This window comes from Panonychus citri, unplaced genomic scaffold, assembly GCF_014898815.1.
Source record: "Panonychus citri isolate SS breed McGregor unplaced genomic scaffold, ASM1489881v1 Contig00068, whole genome shotgun sequence".
Taxonomy (NCBI): domain Eukaryota; kingdom Metazoa; phylum Arthropoda; class Arachnida; order Trombidiformes; family Tetranychidae; genus Panonychus; species Panonychus citri.
The window spans coordinates 754,990-778,505 of NW_026515473.1; the positions used below are offsets into that span (position 1 = coordinate 754,990).

Genomic DNA, 23,516 nt, shown 5'->3' on the forward strand with positions numbered 1-23,516 from the left:
GTTAATTATTCGAGATTATGGTGATTAGTATGCATCAGATGGCAGCACTGAATTTATTGAACGTCAACTTAATCTTCAATCAGCTTGAAATAAAAATAAAATTATGGAAAATCAATATCTCAGGATATGTCATGCGTACTGTGTGTATTACTTGGTACAGGATATGCCACTGGGGATATACAGGGCGTTTTTATCCACTACGGCTATTACACTGAATATCTCTAGAACTAAAAGTCATATGAATGAGACTTGACCAGAGGACTAAACAGAATTGAAGCGCTCGACCCTACGATTTTCAAGGTCATTGAGGTCATTTAACGAAGGTAGCATTTAAAGGTCATTTTAAGGTTGTCGTGTGAAAGAACAAATCAAATCACACCTCAGATTTTATTTTGAACTGTCTGTGATGAACGGATTAGAAGATAGGCATGTTTCAATCTGAAAACACTTCAAGAGTTAAGTTTATAAGAAAAGCCTGTATCTCAGCTGCCTTTTGACGGAATATCATCAAACCTTAGGTTTGAGTGTAACTTTTTGTGCTCTTTCACACGACGACCTTAAAATGACCTTTAAATGCTACCTTCGTTAAATGACCTCAATGACCTTGAAAATCGTAGGTCGAGCGCTTCAATTCTGTTTAGTCCTCTGATCAAGTCTCACATTCATATGACTTTTAGTTCTGGAGATATTCAGTGTAATAGCCGTAGTGGATAAAAAAACGCCCTGTAGATTCAATGAGATTAGTATCTACTGAAGGAGTTGTACTCTGAATGAATTGATTCGTACTTGTTGTAGCCCTATCAGCGATTCTACTAGCCTCGATATATTCATGAATGGACTTTGGGTTTTGCAAAGTTATTCCATAACAAACTGATGGAAGTAATTTTTCTCTAATCATCCCGATAATAACGGATTCAGGCATTTTCTCATCTATCTTCTGACACAAATCGATTATTTCGTAGATGCAATTTGCTGATGACTGACCTGGTTTCTGTTTCAATTGAGAGAGTCTTTGTGAGAGATGAGTCCGATAATCAACCGAACATAAGCCCTGAATTAATTTAGTTTTTAACAGTAAATAAGTTGATGGTTTATCGCTAGGACCGAAACGACCGAATGTGAAATCATACCATCTCCTAGCATTACCCTGAAGATAAGTGGGAAGAGCCCTAAACATATCGACGTGTGTCCATCCTGATGATTCGGCTGAAGATTCAAATCTAAGTACCCATTCTATAATGTCTTCTCCATCTACTCCATTGAAAGATATAATATTTATTGGTATAGTTGGGAGACTGGTGGAGTTGACATTAATTTGATTTCTATTTTCTGGTGGAGTTGAAGGTTCTGGATTCATGACTATTTGAATTTTAAACTAACTGAGAGATTTGCTAAGATGAATTGAAATTTGAACCAGAGATTCTACACTGAATCATATGGTTAATACGAGAAAGGAAAATTCAACCAGAATCTCTTCACTGAGATATATGATTATATGACAGATAAAAACTACTAACCAGAGCCTCTTCACTGAGTCATGTGGTTAAAAAGAAAAGGAAATGAAAAGAAAGGTGTTTTTTTACCGTTAGGTTGATTTGAGGTTTGAATGGAGAGCCAAGGATCCAATTTATTAATAACGAAGAAAATTACCAAGAGATGGAACCATCAATGACCCTTCCTCATCGTGGGCTCCATTGTAACAGGATCGATTTCGAGATGAACAATTTATTGAACAATTGAACTTAGTTTAGACTTAGAACAAAACTTTTATTCGAACAACTTTAAACTTAGTCGCAAACTTTTATAATTTTACGTGAATTATATAATTTTGTTGATTAACTTGATTGTTGATTGGATAAGTTTAGTCGAAGATATAAAGAGAGAGAAAAAGAGAGAGAGAAAGAAAGAAAGAGAGAGAGAAAGTCAACTTCTTCACTGAAGTTGTTCTTTTTCTAGTCGAGGATTGAAACTTAATGATAATTTTGATTTTCTGATTTTTCTTTTATACATTTTTTTGTAAGAAAAGAAAGAGAAAAATAAAGAGAGATGATAAATTTTTATCATCATCATCAATTAACTTTTATTGTTTTCATGGTAAAAACCAAACGCTAACCTAACGATTATTACTTCCTTTATTACGGGAAGTAATAATCGTTTAATAGTAATAAATTTTATTACAATGATGTTCTCAGTAGGTGTTGGTAGACAAGTTAATAATGATCGTCCTCTACATTTGTGATAATTTTATCGAGAATGAAGATAAAAACGTTTTTTACATGATGTACATTGTTTACTTTCTTTTTTTGTTTTTTTAATTGGTCTTTGATTTGTTGAAATGAAATCCCATTTTTTACAATTGTCTATACACGGACAGTTGTGTGATAAATAGTTTCCTAAATTGATATCTTGGTAACTGCCACAAGGACATTTGAAATCCTGAATAATGATAAATAAATTATTAACTAACTAGAAATGACTTAAAAATTAACTCACCATTCTAAAGCCGATCTCCAGATGGGACTGGGAAGTTTCACTCTTGCTCACTTTTTTTATACCCGAGAAGTAGAGAAAGACATGCGCATTGATGAAAAAATTTTAATTATGATGATTAAGTTTTTATAAAATTTACATGAAATTTTTCAAAAATATCCTGTTGCTTTTTTAACATTTCAGCAGATAATGTGACCTCTTCTTGGAATACGATTTTCGCCCATGGAAACATTTGTGGACCTTCATGGTCAGTGGAAATTTTGGACGATAATTTCTCAGCTTGACGTCTCCCTTCACAGTCCAAAAGTTTCATGGTTTTTTTGTTTCGACCATGATGAGGTATTGCAGCGAAATGTTGAGCCAAATTTTTCATGTTATTCATCGATCGATCGCAATACAGACATTTGAATAATACTGGATGTTGCAAAAGAGTAGCTTCTCGTTCATCCTCAATTTCGGTGATCTCTCTCAATTCATGCTTTTCCACATATTTCCAGAAATCCTCTTTAGTAACTTCTCTCCCTGATTTTCTATCGAAATTTACAATGGTATCGGCATAATGAACTGCTTGCTCATATTTCTCAAGAGCGACAACTTTATCATCGTCTTCAAAATAATAAATCTCATTTTCGCTGGGGTACTGAACAAGATGTGCTTTGATTCTAACATGCTGCTTTAGTTGTTGTTTTTGTGCAGCAGTCAGCTTGATTGGTGCTGTTGATGTGGTTGATGACGTGCTTGATTCTGATGAATCACGTGAAACGGATGGAGGAAGACGATCTTCTGAGCGAGATGGTCTTGCTGTTGATGGGATGGGATCTGTATTTGTAGTTTTAGAAACCTTAGCAACTAAACGGGAAGGTCTTGGAGATGGTGGTCTTAATCTTCTTTGAGCAGTACTTTTTTGCAGTTAGAGTAGAAGTGGGAGCTTTTTGCGATGGTTTACCTACTTCTTTAACTTTAAATGGTTGTGAGATGATCAGATCAAATAAGTTCAAAAGTTAAAATGGATAGATTAGGTTGGCTGCAGTGATGAAAGATTTGATTGGGTATGAATAATAGATAAGATATGACAATCTTAAGATAAGATAAGATGCATAGATAAGATAAAATAAGATAAGATAAGCTCTTTCTCTTATCTTATCCATTTATCTTATCTAATCTTATCTTATCTTGCGAAAATCTTATTTCATGATAATCTTATCTCAAGATAAGATAAGATTATTTAATCTTGAGATGCAGTTATCTTATCTTATCTCATGATAATCTTATCTGAAGATAACTTTATCTCAAGATTAGATAAGATCATCAAAGGGAAGATTATCAAAGATAAGATTATCTAATCTTGAGATCATATAAATTAACTTTCAGATAAACATGCACAAAACTTACTTTATTGGTGTTAATGCTGTTGTTGCTTTAGTTAATGATGATTGGTATTGATGTTGTTGTTGCTGTTGTTTTGTTGTTATTGTTTTTGTTGTTGCTTTTTTAAAATACACTACACACTGTATATATTTTGTTATTGTTTTTGTTATTTTTGTTGTTATTGTTTTTTGTTGCTGTTTTTAACATACACTACACACTGTATATATTTTGTTATTGTTTTTTAATATATAACGTATATAATATATTTAACTGTATATAATGTTGTTGTTGTTTTTTAAATTTTAGTCTATACATGCACTGTGCAAAGGATAATGTATAAATGAGGATCATTTGATCTTCATTAATCTTTTATAAAGAAAAAATTTTTGCAATTAATAATTAGGGAGAGAGGGAAAGAAATTAAATTTTGGATTGAGAGAGAGATAGAGGAAAAAAATTAATGAGACGGAGAGAGATAAATAGGGAAAAGGTAATTTAGGATGGGATGGAGAGAGAGAGAGGAAAAATGAGGTTGGGTAAGAGAGAGGGAAAGGTAATTAAGATGAAATGGAGAGAGAGAGAGGAAAAAATCATTAGCATTAAGAAAGGGGGAAGGGAATAGATCAGGAGAGAGAAAGAAAGAGAAAGGAAAGGTAAAGGGGAAGGGACAAAGTCAATTTGTGCCAGAGGCGGATGCTTTGCCCCTACTGTTGAGACTTTGTGTATTTAAAAGGGCACTAATGAGAAGCCCAAATATATATATTTCTTTCTGATCTGATTCATACTTTTCGAGAAAATCGAGTTCGAAGTTAAAACTTCAGGTCTATTTTTCTCAGCAACGACATGTTTTCAGATTATGAAATTTTAAATTGAATGACAACTTTTGATGCTCTTTTTATCAAGCATATTTTTCTTATAAGAAAATTATCCCAAGAGCCTCCGGCCACAGTTCCGTTGTATTGTAACAAATGAACCTTGATTAAATTGAATGACAACTTTTGATGTTCTTTCAGAAAACATTTATTAAAATAACATTAAAGTATTGATACTGGGACTAATCAATTTAAATTCTTAATTAAAAAGTCCAATTTTTACACATCGTTCTCAATTTCTCTTCTCTTTTCCCATTGAAAAAGTGCAATCAGCGCCATCTGATCCAAATGTTTTGCAACTTCTCTTTTCCTCGTAGAGCTGAAGTCTCTTCTTTACTCTTTGCTATTAATACTTGTTAACCAAATAAATCCAATTCTAAAACCTTGAGCTCCATCTAACGGTACCAAAAACATTTATTTTTATCTTCATACTTCATAGGCTTAGAACTATTTTCTTGTTCAAATCAATCGGTAAATAAACTGATTTCTGAGAGTTGAACATATGGAATCAGAACAATCAATATATTAACAAGCGTAAAAATCAACTAAAAGAACTAGAACTAACTTTATCTTCAATGCGAATTAAATTATGACAATTGATTAGATGAGTGAAAGAAAATGGAAAAAAGTTTATCAATCACAATCAAAATTGTGCATTACTATCAATACAAACCTTTATTCAAGGCTCGGGTAAGAGTAGAAAAACTTTAACAATTAATTTTATTAAATTAATAGAAAAATGTAATTTAAATCAAGCTCATAACAATAGGCTAACCGTGAGTGATTGCCTCACGAAAGGTTTTTCAAATGAAAAAAAACTAATTTCCAAAAGCATGATTATCACATCGACTGTCAATTGTTACAGTTCTGATAATCAACAATTTGAGCATAATAACAATTCAATTAAATATAGAGTGTATTTTGTTTTTATTGTTATGATGATTAAAACACAATGATAATGATTGTAAATTTTGAAGATGATGACTGACCCAAAATGATTGTGAAATTTGATTATGACAATACTATTAATAAAGATAATCACTGATTATCATCATTGGTTATACACTTGAATCAGAATTAAGTGAAGAGTTTAGTTTATTGTCCAGTTAATTGTAGTTGAAGGTCCAGAACTTTTTTTTTATTTTCACTATCTGTGTGAATTTCCTGAGTCTCCAGTGGCCATTTATCAGGCACTTGAAATTCCATTGAGATGAACTAATAACAAGTATTATCATTATGTCCTCAAATGGCGAGAGTTAACTAAATGTAAAATAGACAATACAACCAATCATTAAAAATAATATTAATAGATGATAATGGATCAGGATGTTAGCAATGATTATTTAAAGTGACCAATGAAAATGTTCAATAGAAGATGAAATATTATCGTAATCAAGTTAATTCAGTTACATGAAAAAAGAGAGAGAAGGTTAATTCTCATTATCGGTTCACTCGAAATGTATTAATTATTTTACTAACCTTGATAATGCATATTCCTCTTAAGTGATGGACATTCAGTTCCCTTTATGAGTATATTTGGTAGGTGGACATCGTCCGAAAATGGTTGAGAGATAATTGATATTTAGGGTGAGAGAAGGAAAAAAATATTATCAATGAAAACATGGAATTAGAGTGAATTCTGATTAAAGGATCGAAATGAATTTCTAAGTGTAACAATTAATAGTTTTCTATGGTTCGAATCATCAGTTTATCGTTTTATCTTAGGAATATCATTAATATTAGATTATTGGAATGAATCAAAATTTTCCATTGAAAATTTTGAACAAATTGTTTCTAAATTAGTTTGACCTTTCTAATGTCCAGTAAATACGGAAACGTATTAGTTTCTGAGTTGAATGTTTCATGAAATTCATTTGAAATGTTACATTTAGTACAATATTTTCATGATATCATTTCTTGCGAGAAGAAAATGAAACATTCATTCATGGTAATGATTCATTTCATTTTATTCACATTATAAAATACATGATAGAGAAAATGTTATTGATTCCATCAATTGAATTTCCAAATTGTGAATTTTGATTCGTCATTTTTTCTACTTCTTCTCTCATTCAACTTTTTTCACTAATTCATATTGATTAATTCACTGAGCACTTGTGAAAATCTTTTCTTTCATGATAACTATCAACTCATCAAAAGTATATTATGTTGATAGTTACGAGATGATGGGAAAAGATCAGTAGAGATAATAGTACTTGGAATATACTGAAGTTGAGAAGAAAAAAAGAAACAGTTGAAACTTTTTCTTCAGATAAATTTAACCATAAATAAGGATAAAATCTCATAAACTCTTTGGAAACTCATGGAAAATTGTAGCAGAGAAGTTGAGAAAAGGATAAAGGAAAATATCATCAGGATAAGATAGAGAAGCTGAAAAAATAACACGATAAAAAAATCCTGAATAATGACAACTTCAAACATAATCATCAGCATCATAATCAACATCATGATCGATAAGATCAAATCTGATCAAATCTCTACATCTTCAATATGCTATTCTTATTATATGACAATATATTCATACCACACAAACAGTTACACCCCACCCGAGTTCACTTCCTCTCCATCCTCATCTGATTGTGATTCTAGAGAAATTTCAATTCATCATATTTCATGATCTTTTCCATGTTCAATCCTTTGAATGAGAGATAGAGAGAGAGAGAGAAAGAGAGAGGGAATCAAAATATTCCCATTGATTGGTTGGAGGAGACGAAAACAATTTCTATTCAAATGTAATCTAATCAACAATTGATTACCTGTTTCCGTTTAAAATCAATATTGGTCCGAACCACTCGATGATTAATCTGTGTAGTGTGACGGAAATTGTTTCCCAATGGAGCCTTGGGTTTATCTGCATCACCTTGCATCATTTTCCGAAGTGAAAAAAACTATATGATGGGAAAAAAATGAAATTAACTTGTGATAATTGATTGAAAATTGACTATTAATTGTATCAATCGAGTTTTCTAGTTGCCCAAACAATTATTATGGTAGTAAATTCAAATCTAATAAGATGATTGAATAAAAATTTATCATCATTTTGAAATATCTATTGAAATTATATTACATTTCTGATGATCAAATTATTATCAACATTTATTAGTAATGATTCAATTTTTTTCTGCATATATATTAACCAGTTACCTTTTCAACACATTCATCATCATTCTCATCATTATTATTACTTTCATTGTTATTGTATGAATATCATGAGATGTAATATCATTGGAAGGTAATAAAATCAATCATTTGCCGATAAATTTACAGCTCTTCAGTTTATCACCAGTTATTCAGAGTAAAATGTAAATATAGTAGAACTTTATTCAAGCTAATAATTCAAATCGATTGATAGAGAGAGAGAGAGAGAGAGAGAGAGAGAGAGAGAGAGAGAGAGAGAGAGAGAGAGAGAGAGAGAGAGAGAGAGAGAGAGAGAGAGAGAGAGAGAGAGAGAGTAATGATGAGACATAAAATGAGAGATGAGTGAAGATGAGGATGAAAAGAAGAGTATAAAAAAGATACTTTAGATTAAGAATAATGGTAAGGTGTAAATGTCTGTATTCTTTTTTTATTATAAGCATTTTCTTGTCTAAATTCCGAGAATTCATCCGATGATAATGCTTTTTCAACGAAAATAATTTCCCAATATGAGCGTAGATACATGTAATATATTGGTCAGATTCTGTCTCCTTGGACATATTATCTTTTACCTCTCTCAATACATAAATCATAAATCTCTGAGATTTTGTAAATTATAATAACTCACAAAGACGAAATTTACTACAGGATAATTAACTAGAAAACGGAAGCTTAAATTTACTATCAAAAGGCCACAATTTCATCTGTAACTACTCATTTTCGATGAGTAAGTTAATCTCATGAGAGTAGTTGAAAAAATTGATTTCATTTTCAGTTCGATCGTCTTTTTCAATCCAAACTTAATGTCCATTGATACAGGTAAAGGTATCATGATGCTTACCTGTTGCTTTGTCATGAAAATAGGACTATTCATGACAATCCATGTAACAGTTTCAGAACAGGCAGGAACCGTCATTGAACCTTCATAAGTTATATAAGTTTCTAACTGTGGTATCAACTCTCTAATAGAAAGTGATTTAACTGTAGTATTTTGACCTAATAAGAGGGAGAAGAAAATATTAGAACTTCAATTAAAGTTATTAGAATAAAAAATCACTAATAATATTATTCTAAGTTAATTCGAACCATTGAATTGATGCTTAACTTATCTGGATAATTTCATGGAAACTCAACATCAATTGAATGATTTTTCTCGCTCAATATCTCAAAGAAAACAACATGATTCCAACCAATTGAACCATGTTCACTATCAAATATACACTTAGCTGATGAATATGAATCATGATCATGAAACATGAGGTAATAATAGATAGAGGGAAACAATAGTAAACCAATTGATCAATTATGACATTGATAACAAGTCTACAATTCTGCTACAATATCTACATGTATTTATGAATAAAAACTCAACAACTTTAACATGATTGTTATTTTATTGTTTATCATGATTCATGAGTATTTATAACTGTAAACATTTTGCAAGATATGCAAAAGTAACTGAGAACTCAAGTAAAAGGTTGAATAACAATAATATCTTTTAAAAACTCAGCATCATGAATAAAATTTTCAGAATATTTCCTCTCATTGTTTCCTTTGTTTTCATCGTTTCAATCTAAGTGTTCAACTAATGATTAAGTATTAGTTATTCAGGTAATCTAATCAAAGTGAGCGTAAATTGTTATTGTTTCATTTTCACCATGAAATCTGAATAAATACCATGATTATATCAATTAGTTTACACTTGTAAAGTTTTAAAATCTTACGAATTTTTTTTCAAAATCATTTAGTTTGATTTCTCATCTCATAAACTAACAATTTAAGTTCCTATGTAAATAATAACCTATTAATCTGAATAATAATAGGTTAACATATTATAACAATTTATTAATTTCTCTGGAAACTCAAATATCAAATTTAGAAGCAGTTATATTGATATTAGAGAATCAACCTAATGAGCATTAGGGTGAATGCTTTTTTTTTAATAAATCCATGGGTAGAAAACAATGTAAACAGATTGAGTTTTTTTTTCTTCATCATTAGATATTGAGCTTAATCAGCAAGAAATGAAATTCTAGAAAATGAGCTTCATTTGTATCGATCTCTAACTTTAATCGAAACCGAAGCTCCCTTGTTGTTGTGCGTAATTAAATCAATTGAAACTTACCTTTAAATCGTATAAGATGAACCATGCTGGTTAAATGTCGAAGCTCAAGATTAGGATTATCACCAATCTGTAGGAATGGATAAACAATTTTGATAAATGATAAAGTTAATGATAGAAGAGTGAAAGATAAGATTATCAAATTATCTCCACCAATAACCAATCGATTGGTTATTCTGACAGTTAATCCAAGATAATTACGATACTTTCGATCATTAATCAAGATATTGACCATTCACTCTGCTATTAGATAAAGATTAAGTTGATTGTCAATCGATTATCAACAATTAACTTATCATTTATCTTCAATTTTCACTCAGAAATTCAAGATTATCCATAATGATTAACTTAGCCACATTGAATTGATCATCATGATCACCTAATGAAGCAATCAAAAAGTCCTCAAACAATCAAGGTAATTATAATTATCTTTTCTAATCCATCTCAATGAGTATTCTTTGTTTTTTTAATCAGTTAATGATTCAACTGGGTTGGTCTCTATCTTGTTGTTGGATAATTTAAATCAAAGATTATCACCAATGATTAGAAATGATTAGTTGTCTAATTTAATTGTAATCATTGATCTAATCAGATGAACTACAACCATGAACATGGTCATTGGTTATGAGTTATGGTAATTGGTATGTTTCAGAGCAGAATGAAAATTACCATGAAATGAGTGAAATGTTATTGATGTTTCCCATGAATTATTTAGTGATTTACTAACATGTAGGTTTAATGTGTATATGAAAAAAAGTTCACAATCTGGTTAATCTGAAAGTTTTTAGATTACATGAAATCCTAATGAAATTATTGCAGATAATTTGATTTAAATTGGGGGAAGCTTATGGTAAATTTCAATGGGTTTTAATTAGGTTACGATTAGATTGCTAAGCAAAGTTAATTAATGAACATTTAATCATGTAAATAGCTCATGACTCGGATTTCATTGTTAAGAGAATTCAATGAATGAGTTAATTGAATACAAATCAAGATTCTTTGTTGTTGTTATCATGAAATGAGATAAAGTTATTGTTACAATTATCTCATTAGTTTTGTATACAAAGTTAACATGAATTATTGTTGTTTATCTGAAATAATATTCACTTGAATTTATGATTCTTTCTGATATTTCATGATCGAAGATATATTAATACATATAGAGTGTTCTTTGTCCATGAGAACCATGATTAGCTTTTGTTCTCATGGTTGTTACGATTTTTGATGGAAAAAAAATGGAGAATCAAGTTTGAACTTACCTGTATTAGAACTGATATTCCAACGAGACCATTTGTTTTTCTTGAAGCCTCACTCGAGTTTCGATAAAGGTCCGAATTATATCCAATTATTTGAAGCTTAAAGTTTGGAAAGTTTCATCATTAATTAACAAAGAAATCATATCAATGGTAAAACAATCTAATTGGAATGGGTTTATTACTGTAATTGTATCAATACCTCTGCTGGAAATGGTATACCATCGATACGATGTTCTGATCCAACAGAATCAGTTCGACCAAAATGAATGTACAAAGAATCGAAACTATATGAATATGATAATGGACCTGAGCTTATGTTGATCGGTGTCCCTCGAAGTTGATCAACTTCATTGAAAATTCTTGATGAATCTGAATGTCGATGTTTATCCGGAGCATTTAATCGGAAAACAACAGAATGACCATTGTTTTCAAGAACTCCTGAAATCTATGAGACAAAAAAGGTAAAAATGAAAGAAAAAATAAAATCAACAATCAATCACTTGATCAACTCTTTGATTTCATGACGACTCAAAATCCATTTTAATTCACTAATTGTTTGAATTTGTTGATTATAAAAAAACATACAAATCGAAACTGAAACATAATAACACAACTCTCAAATTGGAGATTAATAAATTTTACCTGATGAGATTGGTAAATGTTTAAGCCATTAATCAGCTTAACCATATATCGAATCTGATTCGATTAAATTTCTTCCCTGTTAACGATATATAACAAGATTTCATGATATTCCTACACCATGTCAACTGAATGACAGTTGAAACTGACAAAACCAGAGAAAAAAGTTTCAACTGATGAACAAAAAGAAGCCAAAATCTTAATTTGGAGTAAAGAAAAACTATTTTTCATTATTCGACTTTTTTCAACTTTAAAATACTATCGATGTCCAAGAAGATCAACTTATGATTGGTCATTAGTGTAAATAATATTCGATAACAGACAAATATCAACATCGTTTCAGTTGTAATGAGAGAGGAGAGTGGAAAAATGGAATCGGAAAACTCTAAATTTCAACTTACTTTTTGATCGTCGATATGAATCGGTCTTAAAAAAGGGTCGTACAAAAGGTTATTTGGCTTTATATCGATTGGCGATTGGCGTTTTCCTTTATTACATAAGCTCCATTCTGGATTAAGGAGACCCCAAAAGTCTGGACCTGAGAAAGTTTCGACAAAAAGTTGCATGAGAAACAAAAGTTTCAACTGAACTTTTCAAGAATTTCCAAGCCAAAAAACTGAAACTTTTCCTTGTTGATTGAGAAAACAAAATTCTCTCAATTAATATCCATCATATGTAAATGTAATCACTTATTTAGAACAATAAATCCAATCCCCATCTCGATTAATCAGAATCATGATTGGAGAAAATTTCCCTCACTCGTTACCCAATGTTCAGAGTATTGATTGAATTTAGAACTTTTTTTTCATTCTTTTCGTGATAAATTAATAATCGCAATGATTAATTATTACTATCAAACTAATGGACTATTTGAGTACAATGTTAAAGTTTCATTTAGAATAAAAAAAAACGATGAAACAAATACAATTGACCAATTCATGATTCCAAGGGTACAGAGAAATAGAAGAGAACTAAATAATCACAATCATGCAAACAATTGAACTCTCTCAGTCGTAATCAATTAATTTTCGCAAAATATCGTAATTACCAGAGATCCCATCATATGTCCACCATTCTTCCCAATTACCGGAAACACTTAGAGCACCTTATGAGAAAAAGAAAAAGAGAGAAAATAACAATTAAACAACAAATATAAACAACGAATATGATATTCCAATTTTCAATTCTCTATCAAATAAGATTATAAGAAATCGATTAGAGGACAAACATTATAATCATTCATCGACCGAATATAATAATAATGTTATCATAATCATTATGAAACTGGGAGGGTGAAAGTCCTCCCATTTCATTAGCTGAACTTTTTTCTCTCAGCGATTTGTCAAAATCACTTTTTGAGAGAGAGAGAGAGAGAGACTAATAACTCATTTATGGAAAAATTCTCACAGAATTGAAAAGATAGTTGGATAATTAATTAGAGGAAGATTTGTGAATCGCTGGACATTGGTCAGTTGTTTTTTCTTTCTATTGGACAATTTGTTTGAACTTCAAATTGGTTGCTAATATTTATTAGCTTGGATAAAATTTTTATCACCCTAATGGTTATTGTTTTTAACGATTATTATCATTACTTTAACTCTCAATTTCATCATGGTAACTGTTTCTTATTTAAAGTCAATGGACAACATGATGAGTAAAACTAAGAAAAGTGGACAAAAGGTTAAGCGATGTGAGTAGCCTATTAATGTACAATATAAACTGAAGACATGAAATTTGTTTTCAGGAACAGGAAATCTCATACTTGAAACAATAATACTGTTCAGTTAACATCCTGATAGATGTGAGGACATGATAATCACTTGGGTGAGGATTTATGAGCATCATTTGAAAAGAAATGTTAAATGAACAGTGAAAAACAATAAGAAAACTTGAATAAAATGCCTGAGAACACTTGAAGCAAGATTATAACTTTGATAATCTTTTAATTGACAATTTAAATGGTAAACAAACTCATATTAACATGGAAGAATAGCTAATCAGCTGATTGAAATTCAATTGAAACAAAATAGGAAACAAAATGTATCTAAACTTACCTGGAAGAAGTGTAATTAGCTGTAAAATTTGAATGAGAATTGACATTGTTATAACTGTCTCCACAAGTAGTGGTCAAGAAAGTCAATTAATTGATTGTCCAGTAGTAATAATTAATCAGCTCAGGATTTTTTTCATCCCAAACTTTTAGCCAAACGGAAACTTGACTTTGAATTTCAAAATGGATTATATCTATTTCCTTTCTTGGTCAATGGTCAGTTTGATGTTGTCCACTATTTGATTGTCATCGTTAGATACACAATTAAATTGATCCAAAGTTTGATATTATTAACACCTAATGTTATTGTTGAATGAAAATAAGAATACAAAGAAACAAAATATACTCATAAGATGAAAATAATGAGAAACCTTTGGAGGGAAAAGTGGGATAACTAATGGTTTAAATTACTGATGACCCTCCTCTCTTTCATTCACCCATATAGCACCACCATCATCATGATAATCATTGGAATCATTTAATTCATGATCATCAGTCAAAGTTTTACCAACAGATTCAAGGATCAACTGATCAAAGACGAAGAGGAAAAGTCAAATGAAGTCAAAGATTACAATGGATAAAGCTTAAAGCAGCTTGAATGAAATTCATTCATCATTGGGAAATATAAAGCAAGAGGATAAACTTTGCATTATATTATCGATAGGGTAAGAAAAACGTAACAAAGATTAAGGTTTGCAAAAAAATTCAGAGATGCAAAAAATGAGCAACATCTTATCAGAATTGATAAACATGATAATACTGATAATATCTTTACATCATTAGGATGCACTGGAAAAATAACATATAATATAAAATATTGAAAAATCTCAAGTTATCATATCAAAAGTTGATTGTAATGAATGATTGGGAATAAGATTAGAGTCAATTAAGATGATGGAGGAGAGAGAAAGTGAAAGTGAGATAAACCTTACCTCATGTAACAGGAATTCTGATTTTACCTCGATAAGATTCATGGGAAAACGTTTGGAGGAAACTTTCCGAAAACTTTTTCTTTGTATTATCAGAGTTTTGAGTTGTAAATGAAATTGAATACGAAAGGAAAAGACATTGAGAAAGTAGGACACTGTTCAGATTTGGAATTCAGGATAATTCTGTTATCAGAATTGTCTAGTTAAATGTCCAAAGTGGACCTAGTTCAATCTAAATACTCAGCATTTATATTTTCCGTTCAATATTACAAGTAGAAAGATAATCAAATAATGCCATGAGTAGGAATTACAAATGACCATTTTCATGATAAAGTGACCAAGGATTAACAGTTTGACCTTGTTGTTTGTTTCAATGGTTTTAATTAAGGTGATTTAGAATTTAAATTGCTGTTTATCAATTAAAGAGATGTTGTTATTTCACTATAAGGTCAAGATGAAGATCTTGTGAATCAATGAAAGGTTAGATTTTATCAATAAATTATATCGATTGCAAATAATGACGATTATCAATATTCTTGTGGATTTAAGCTGATAAAATCTCATGGTTTTCATGTGATTTCTATCATTCCAAATCAGGCCCAATCATCATCCTCATCATCACCAATATCTCATCATGTTGAATGATGTGTTTTTTTCTTTTATTGTTGTTATCTTAAGATGATAAGAATCAATTGAATCTCTAAATCAAACCCAACAACATTCAATTCTGATCAATCAATCTCTTGACTACAAGAAGAAAAGGGAAGATTCAATTCTCTTTGACTGAATGGAAATCATGAAGATGAAAGATGATAATCGGCAGAAATAGAATCGAGGATAAAAATGAATATCGAATGAAAAAAACCAAGTCGATAGAACTGAATTCTTTGTATTTGCTACAAATGGATAAACTTTGATAGAAGGGAAAAAAGAAACAATTGTGAGTGAATTGATGTTGATAGACTTGATTATCATCACCAACCAACTCACCTCCATCATCATCATCATCATAATACTATTTTTCATCATCTTCTCATTCATGAATCAATTAAGAGAATGAGTAAACTCAAACTGACCACAACTTTCACCATGAAAAATGATGAAGTAAACGATTACGATGAAGAAGGAGAAACCAAAAAACAAAATTCATTATTTTTCCAATTGCTTATTTCTAATTGTTTGTGTTCCTCATCATACTGACCATTATCATCATCATCAGCATCATCAACATTGACCTCAAGCCCCATTCACCCAAGGGTAAAAATCCCCACTCAACAATATGCTTCAAGGCAATAGTTCAGAGGTAAACATTAGATCAATGTTCAAACCTTAATGAAACTAAAAGTTCTGAGAGGAAAAAAAATAACTGAATCAAATTAAACAGATTTAACTACAATCATTACAAACGGTTGATTGATTGTGGTTAACGGTAAAAGTTACATTCACAATTGTTTATCAAAGTCCCGGAAACAATTCCCCTGATCATGATTATTTTTTTCCTCCTCAACTGAATCAATTTAACAATCTAAATATATCAAAGTTGAAAACTGCAACAGTAGACACAAAATTGAGCCTCATTATAATTTGATTAACTTAATTGTATTTACCTGGACTGATTGTTAATTATTCAATCTAGTTAAACATCAATTGATAAATAATTAAAATTTTAAAATCAATAACAAGTATCATTAAATAACTAATTGAAAATGAAAAAGTTACTAAGTGAAAGTGATTAAAAAATTTGAGTAAATAATATCTGGAAACAAAAACCAATATTAATATTAATAGTTAATCAATTGTGATAGAGTCATGAATGAATTTTAATTGAATTAGTTAATTAATAAGCTAATTTAACAAATTACTCTTTCACCTCATTAACCTTTAACACTGTTAATCAATATTTACCAACTTTATATCAGACATTTAAGCTTAGTACAGTGTAGATCTTAATTGCTTTAAGCTAATCAAATGGAAACCGTAAAGAATAAGATTTGTCAATGATTGATGAATTGATTACAAACTTGAATTTGGCGGAAATTGTGATGATAAAAAAAATGATTTTTCACCCTGAATTTCATGGTGAAAATGATACACGAAAAATCAGAAAGTTTACATACCCTTCCAACAGAATGATCAACAGAAACATTTAAGATGCTAAGTAAATGAATCCAAATATATGTACAATACATTGAATATTAAGTGTAAAAGAAAAAAAAACTTTCAAAAAGAGAAGAAAAAAAAGTTCAAACAAAAAGCACATAAGCAAATGTACTGAATACTATCAGTTCTGTTATAATGGTGTTATTGTTCATTGACAAGGAAATAAATCTATTCTGTTTTTACCCTGTAAGGAACAGAGAGAGAGAGAGAGAGAGAGAGAGAGAGAGAGAGAGAGAGAGAGAGAGAGAGAGCAGGGTGAAGGGAGAGTTCAGAATTTAACAGGTTACTCTGATGATGAGAATGATATTGCTGCTGTTTTAAATCATTATACGCTTCATATGACATTCATTTCATCCTAATGAAAATTGAACAATAAATTCAGAAACTAAGCCAAAATTTTCATGTAAAAATCTTCAAGACACAGGGAGTGTGAAAATAATTGTATTCAGAAACATATCTCATACCCTTTGGGCGTTAATTTTATAACTGGTGGGTATGATACCCGAACAATAATCGAGCAAAACACCTATTCAATTTAATAGTATTATAATAATTCTATAAGTTCATTAGAAAAAAACGAAAAATAAAACTATGAGTTAATAGTAATTCTCAACCTTTGACACTTTATCACATTTACTAGTCTTTGATTATCCAACTATCAATGGAGTTTTTTTTCCTTCTTCATGTCAACTGTGTAAATCTTGACTTGTTGTCTTATTAATTTTGTATTAAATTAGATTTAATTTAATTCATAAATGAAGTTGACAAGATGAAGTTGGAAATCTGATTATCTTTTTTTTCACCAAGAGAAATGTTAACAATTAGAACAAGAGGAAAAAAAAGCTTTCGAAAAAAAGTTCGAAACTTTTTTCTCTCTACCAACTATTGTGATCTTCTCTGTCTTATATTAAATCTTTGAAGATTTAATTCAATTTGTGGTATCACCTCTTAATTGGATCGTTCATTTAATTCTGATCACTGACAATTATTCCAACAATAAGAGTCAAATTTAAATTCTGTTAACTTTAAATGTGAATTCTGAATACACTAAGAACTTTTAATTTCCTTACTTATGATTATGAGAATAATTTTCAAATTTTATTAGCAGGAACGATTTGACAGTTACAATAATTTAGCAAATTATACTTTCGGTGAAAAGTTAATCAAATTAACTCTCAATAAATCATTTGTATGATATACTTGATATGATAAAACTGTTATTTCTGAATCATTTTCACCCATCAAATGAATATCATATTGTTCAATAATATTATCATCATTTGGTGGACACAAAAGGGTTTCAAGGTAAAGTCTAGGATTCTGAAGTAAGAGTTATATAATATGTATATATTTAAGGATAAAATTAATTGCTCGGGATTATATGTAATAGTTAAATCATTAATTATCACAATTATCATGTACGATTGTTATTATTATCATAATGAAAGCTTCCTGTTCATCCTGAGGGAAGATTAACTCAATTTGCTATTGTTAATCATCATCAGGGATAAAAAAATGTTATTATTACATCTTATTCATTGTCTTTATATGAATAGATCATGATGAGGGGATTTCGATGGGCGGATGAGAAGAAGGGAGGGAGAGAGAGAGATGCCAAGTAAGAAGATACTTGAATGTCCATACTCCAATTGTTGGTCATCTTTTCATTCAAGTTTCTATTTTCTTACACAAGACTATAAGGAAGACTGGTGATAATAGATTTCGATTTCGATTTGGTTATAATTTGCACTCTATTCTATTATTATCTTATCACATAAATGATAATTTTTATCGAAACTCGAAACTAAATATTGAAGATAATGGATAAACAAGTGACCAAGTCAATTCTTATTAAGATAGAGATGAATAATATATTAATGATGTAAATGATTGTCAATGTAAATTGAATGAAAGACAAAAGGAGACACAAGAGATTTACCTTATTGTTAATGAACAATTGAATCAATGATTAACTGAATCAAGGATTTAACTTATTATCATAAGCAATTCATTAGACTATCTTGTAACCCTGATAACATGAGTTAATGATTGATTGATGAGGTGAAGCTCAAATACCTTAATAGGTTATTAAGGTGTGTACTTGTCTCTCTATCAGCTCATCATTAATGTAAATCACAATGACAATGGGTCAATAAGATGCCCTTCTAATACATATCAAGATAGAATTGAAGTAACGGTAAAAAAAAAATGGACAAACAGAATTGAAAAGAATCAACAAAGATAATGATGGTAATACAGATAGAAAAAAAGAAACATTTTCATCAAGAGATCATGATAATTTCATGATGATTTATCTTAGAATTCATTTTATGGTCAGTTTTTTTTTCTACACGAAAAAAAAATTTCTCTTTTTCTCTTAACATCTTTTGATTGCTTGTTAACCTTTTTTGATACAATCAATGGGATCAAATCAACAGACCAACACACAAATATATGTATTGCCCTCTCGTCGTATCTAATTATTTCCTCTTCATGTTTATAAGTGGATGAAGATGGGGATGAGGATGATGAGAAAAAAAGATGAGCAGAAAAAAAGTGACTTCTATTTTCGTATCCACACCTTTTTCTTGTGAGTTTTCAGCAATAGAAATCAAATAGTATCAGAGACTCTGGAGAAAACACCTAAGAACTTTAGTTTTTTTTCTCTCCTTCTCTATTTTTCTGTATCTTCTTCCTTCATCTTCCTCCGTAAATATATCTTAAATCTCTCCTATGGAAGATAAAAGATGAGATATACTTTTATCTCCTTCTCTCTCTCTCTTTGATCAACTCCCTTCTCATCATAATCCAGTCAAGAAAAATTAGACACAACTCAATCGATTCCTAAAAGATAATGATAAATTCACATAAATACTGATGCTCACACATCCCAACTGAAAATGGTTAACATCAAGTTTATCAAATAAAGAAAACGAATCAAAAAGCTAAAGTTAATTTAGATACAAATTGACAGATTGACAGAGGAGTGGTCAGTATATTATAACAACATTATCACTCCGATCAATCATAATCTCATACAATAGATAAAAACAAGAATAATTCAGATATAAAAGTTTCTTCCCTGATTAGCTCAGTGAATAATCATCATGAAAATATTCAATCAAAGTTTCAAGGCTTAAGATTTTGTTATTTCATCAATATACAATATAAATGATCATCTTAATCTTTCAATTGAAATTGTTTAAAAAAGTTTTCATATGAGCAATAATACAATTGCATGATACTGATTGAGGTTCAATTGTCATTTCTCTGCTTATTCTGGAATTCAAACTCAATGGACTGGGTGATGATAATATTTCCAAGGAATCAATTAACTGCATGGTGATAATAATTAGACGACTAATAACTCATAATTTTAGTCTAACAATTAAACTCAACAATGAGACTCAACTTTGAAGGAAACAATTGAAAGCCCTCCTGAAGGGATATCTTTTTCTCATCATCATTATCATCACCATTTACCATTTTCTATTCAATGGAATAACATTTTTCTATTTGGCAAACAGTCAAGTTGCGATTCGAAAGTAGAGAAAAAAGTTTCATTGTTGAATGAATGAGAGAGAGATACAATTAATTGTGATATGCTATTCGCTGTTATCATTACAGTTTATGTACAACAAACAATCAACAATAATAAACAATCATAGTTACAGTTTAGTGTAACTTTTTCATAGAGATTTTTTTTTCTCTTCATCAAATCATTCAGAATTCTGAGCATTCTGAGATATTTTTTTCTCCTTTCTCCATTCTATTCTAAACAAAATATTATTGAAGGAAGAATAAACTTCCAAAACATATCACTATCTTCTTGTTGTCATCATCATCATTATCTTTCATTATTGTTCTCAATTCAGTAAATTTCATCATTCTTTTTACCTGGGTGGGGGTTCAGAGTGTTCATGGCTGTTGTTTGGAATATTGTTTTTTTTATCTTCATCTTTTATCTTTAATTCATTCAAGTTCATCTGAACTAAGTCTCTCTCAATGGTAAAGTGTGATAAAGAAGCTAGTGTTACATTGATGGTTCAGTAAATCTTTTCAATGAATTGGTCATCATCATCATGGTCATTCAAGATTCACTTTCGACCTCTCGGCTCTCTCACTGTTTTCTCATTAAAACATTCTCAATGGTAATGATCTTATCATAGTAAATGTAATAGTAAACAGGGAAAGAAGAAAAAAAATCAAGTTCCAAATTTATATTTCTTCATGTAAAGAGTTACCATGGGAGAGAGAGAGAGAGAGAGTTAGGAAACAGATTCAATATTTTCTTCATTACCTGAGAAAATTTCATAAAACAATCAACAGATAAATGTTTAAATTGTAGTAATAATAATATCACTTCATGATAATGATGTTGAATGATTATTTGGATATCATGATGATGATACTTGTGAATATTTATAACAAATGATTGTTTCAACTAAATTTGATTCATTTCAAGTATCAGATTTAAATTCAGGTTGAAAATATCATTAACATGTGAGACTAATCAATGAGAAAACTTTCACAACCATCGATGAATAATTTACCTAATTAACTAATTGTTTGAGGTGTTTGTTGACTTTGTATCAACTCTCAATTAATAATAGATTGACATAGAGATGAATTCGTGTTGATCAGTTGATTAAAGCTTTGAATTTGTAGATAATTAATTGGTCAAAGTTAAGAATCAAAGTTTATAATCTAATCAATGGTTATGATGATTTTGGAAAGGAGAAGTGGATTAGTTATGATGGAAGTTGGAAGAGATTAACTTTTAATTACTTACTAATCACTAATTAGTGTAAATTTCGTCTCGGTGATTTATTAGCTCAAGATTTGAATGATTATCATCAGGATTTAGATGTTGATCCACAAAGAGACAAATAATTAACTTAAATCCAGTTTTAATGTATCAACCATGAAGATACAATAAGTCACCAAGGAAATTTGAAAAGTTAAAGATGATCAGCAAGAAGTTAATTAAAGGTAAACTAATTAATTATAACAATTAAGGAAAAATTGTAACAGAGGTGATTCAATGTTAATAATAGAGTGTCAATCAATGTCAATCATTTAAATTGCTACCGAGCTTACTGATTTCAAAAGACAACATGAAATTATATTAAAGCGGAAAAGGAAATGATGAAGATTATCAAAATAATAGATTTGAGAGATTATGTTTATCGATGATGAAACTTGTTTGATGACCATTGGATTGGTCAATCAAATGTGTAGATAAGTTTTGTTTTACTTCATGTTAAAGTTAATCACGAAATAATTTACTGATAGAATAACAATTAGTGATAAAAATTAGTTTTCTAATGTTAAGGTAAACAATTTAATCTAATATGAACAAGTGATTAGATGATAAGTTTAAATGGTCAACACTGATGATGAGAGAGTAAAAATGTAACGATTAACAATTGAACTTGAGGTAAACTAACAAGTTGCAAGTTCGAAACTAAATGTTCATAAAAGTTTTTTTTTTCTCTTCCATTCGATTCTTGATATAAGAGGGAAGTTCATAGTTTCCAGGCCGAAAGAATGAGAAACGATTCCAATCAAATTCATGTTCTCCCCTGTTTCTCATGTTTGTATCTCCGCCTTTTCCTCTCTCCCTCTCTCTCACTTTCCCTCCTTGTTTTCTATGCGAATATGATTCTCATCATCAGCATCATCTTCCTATAACAAAAATAAAGATCACAATTATCATCCCATGCGCTGAATCTGAGATTGAAATTCCATGTACGATGATGTCATCTATCGGATTCGATTCATATTAGTAGAAGGCAAATGTTCAAAACTTACATTAAAGTAAAAGTTTATTTTCTATAAAATTAAATGTACAAATTGTGGACAAATTGATTAGAATATATTTTTTTCTCGAAAATTATTAAATTAAATTTTAAGATTTTTGGTTATTGGGTTTGAATTTTACTCGTCATACATCTTAACGAGATTTAAATCGACATCTGAATTGCTGGTGACATTTCCCTTAACCTCGAGCTCTCCACCGAAGTTTAAATCGAATTGGTCTGAATTTAAATCGGCAACATCTTCCAATTTTATCTCAGATAAGTTCGAAGTAAATTTGTTGTATTCCATATTCGAATTCAAATTGACAATCAAATTATCCAGGGTAATATCATGATAATGTTCAATTCCATCTAATGAACCGTTTTTCATCCATGGTAAAATCTCTTGATTAGTGATAGTTAAATCATTCTCGATGGTTAAATTGTTAATTGTTAGGTTAGTAGATGAATTGATTGTTGATCGTTGATAAACTTTCCACTCTGATTCAGAGTAGATGTTTAAATCTCCTTCAGTTGATATGATTTCCCGAATTTCTAACCCTTCCTTCATGATAGCACCCTTATTGATCGTTATGTTGGTCATTCCATCGAGTTCAAAAAGCTTTCTGACCGTTAGGTTACCATTGATTTCGAGTTGATCCCAACAAATGTC

At 30.0% G+C, this 23,516-nt stretch overlaps 1 protein-coding gene across 1 annotated transcript; it reads right to left on the reverse strand.

Annotated features, from left to right (window-relative positions):
- Positions 1-5,640: 5,640 nt before the first annotated feature.
- On the reverse strand, positions 5,641-22,510 carry LOC128386315 (carbonic anhydrase-related protein 10-like). Its single transcript, XM_053345334.1, has 11 exons — positions 21,835-22,510; positions 13,958-14,250; positions 12,952-13,008; positions 12,305-12,441; positions 11,464-11,709; positions 11,268-11,363; positions 10,012-10,078; positions 8,728-8,882; positions 7,508-7,639; positions 6,210-6,252; positions 5,641-5,990 (listed from the first exon to the last, which is right to left on the reverse strand). The coding sequence occupies exons 2-11, from the start codon at positions 14,001-14,003 to the stop codon at positions 5,965-5,967; spliced, it is 1,005 nt and encodes a 334-aa protein (XP_053201309.1). The 5' UTR covers positions 14,004-14,250; positions 21,835-22,510; the 3' UTR covers positions 5,641-5,964.
- Positions 22,511-23,516: the final 1,006 nt, after the last annotated feature.

Excerpts from the sequence above, each read along its gene's own strand:
- LOC128386315 (XM_053345334.1), bottom strand. The coding sequence starts at position 14,003 with ATGTCAATTCTCATTCAAATTTTACAGCTAATTACACTTCTTCCAG. Across the intron at positions 13,009-13,957 it reads GCTAATTACACTTCTTCCAG|GTGCTCTAAGTGTTTCCGGT; the intron begins GTAAGTTTAGAT and ends TTTTCTCATAAG. Across the intron at positions 8,883-10,011 it reads TCATCTTATACGATTTAAAG|GTCAAAATACTACAGTTAAA; the intron begins GTAAGTTTCAAT and ends CCCTCTTATTAG.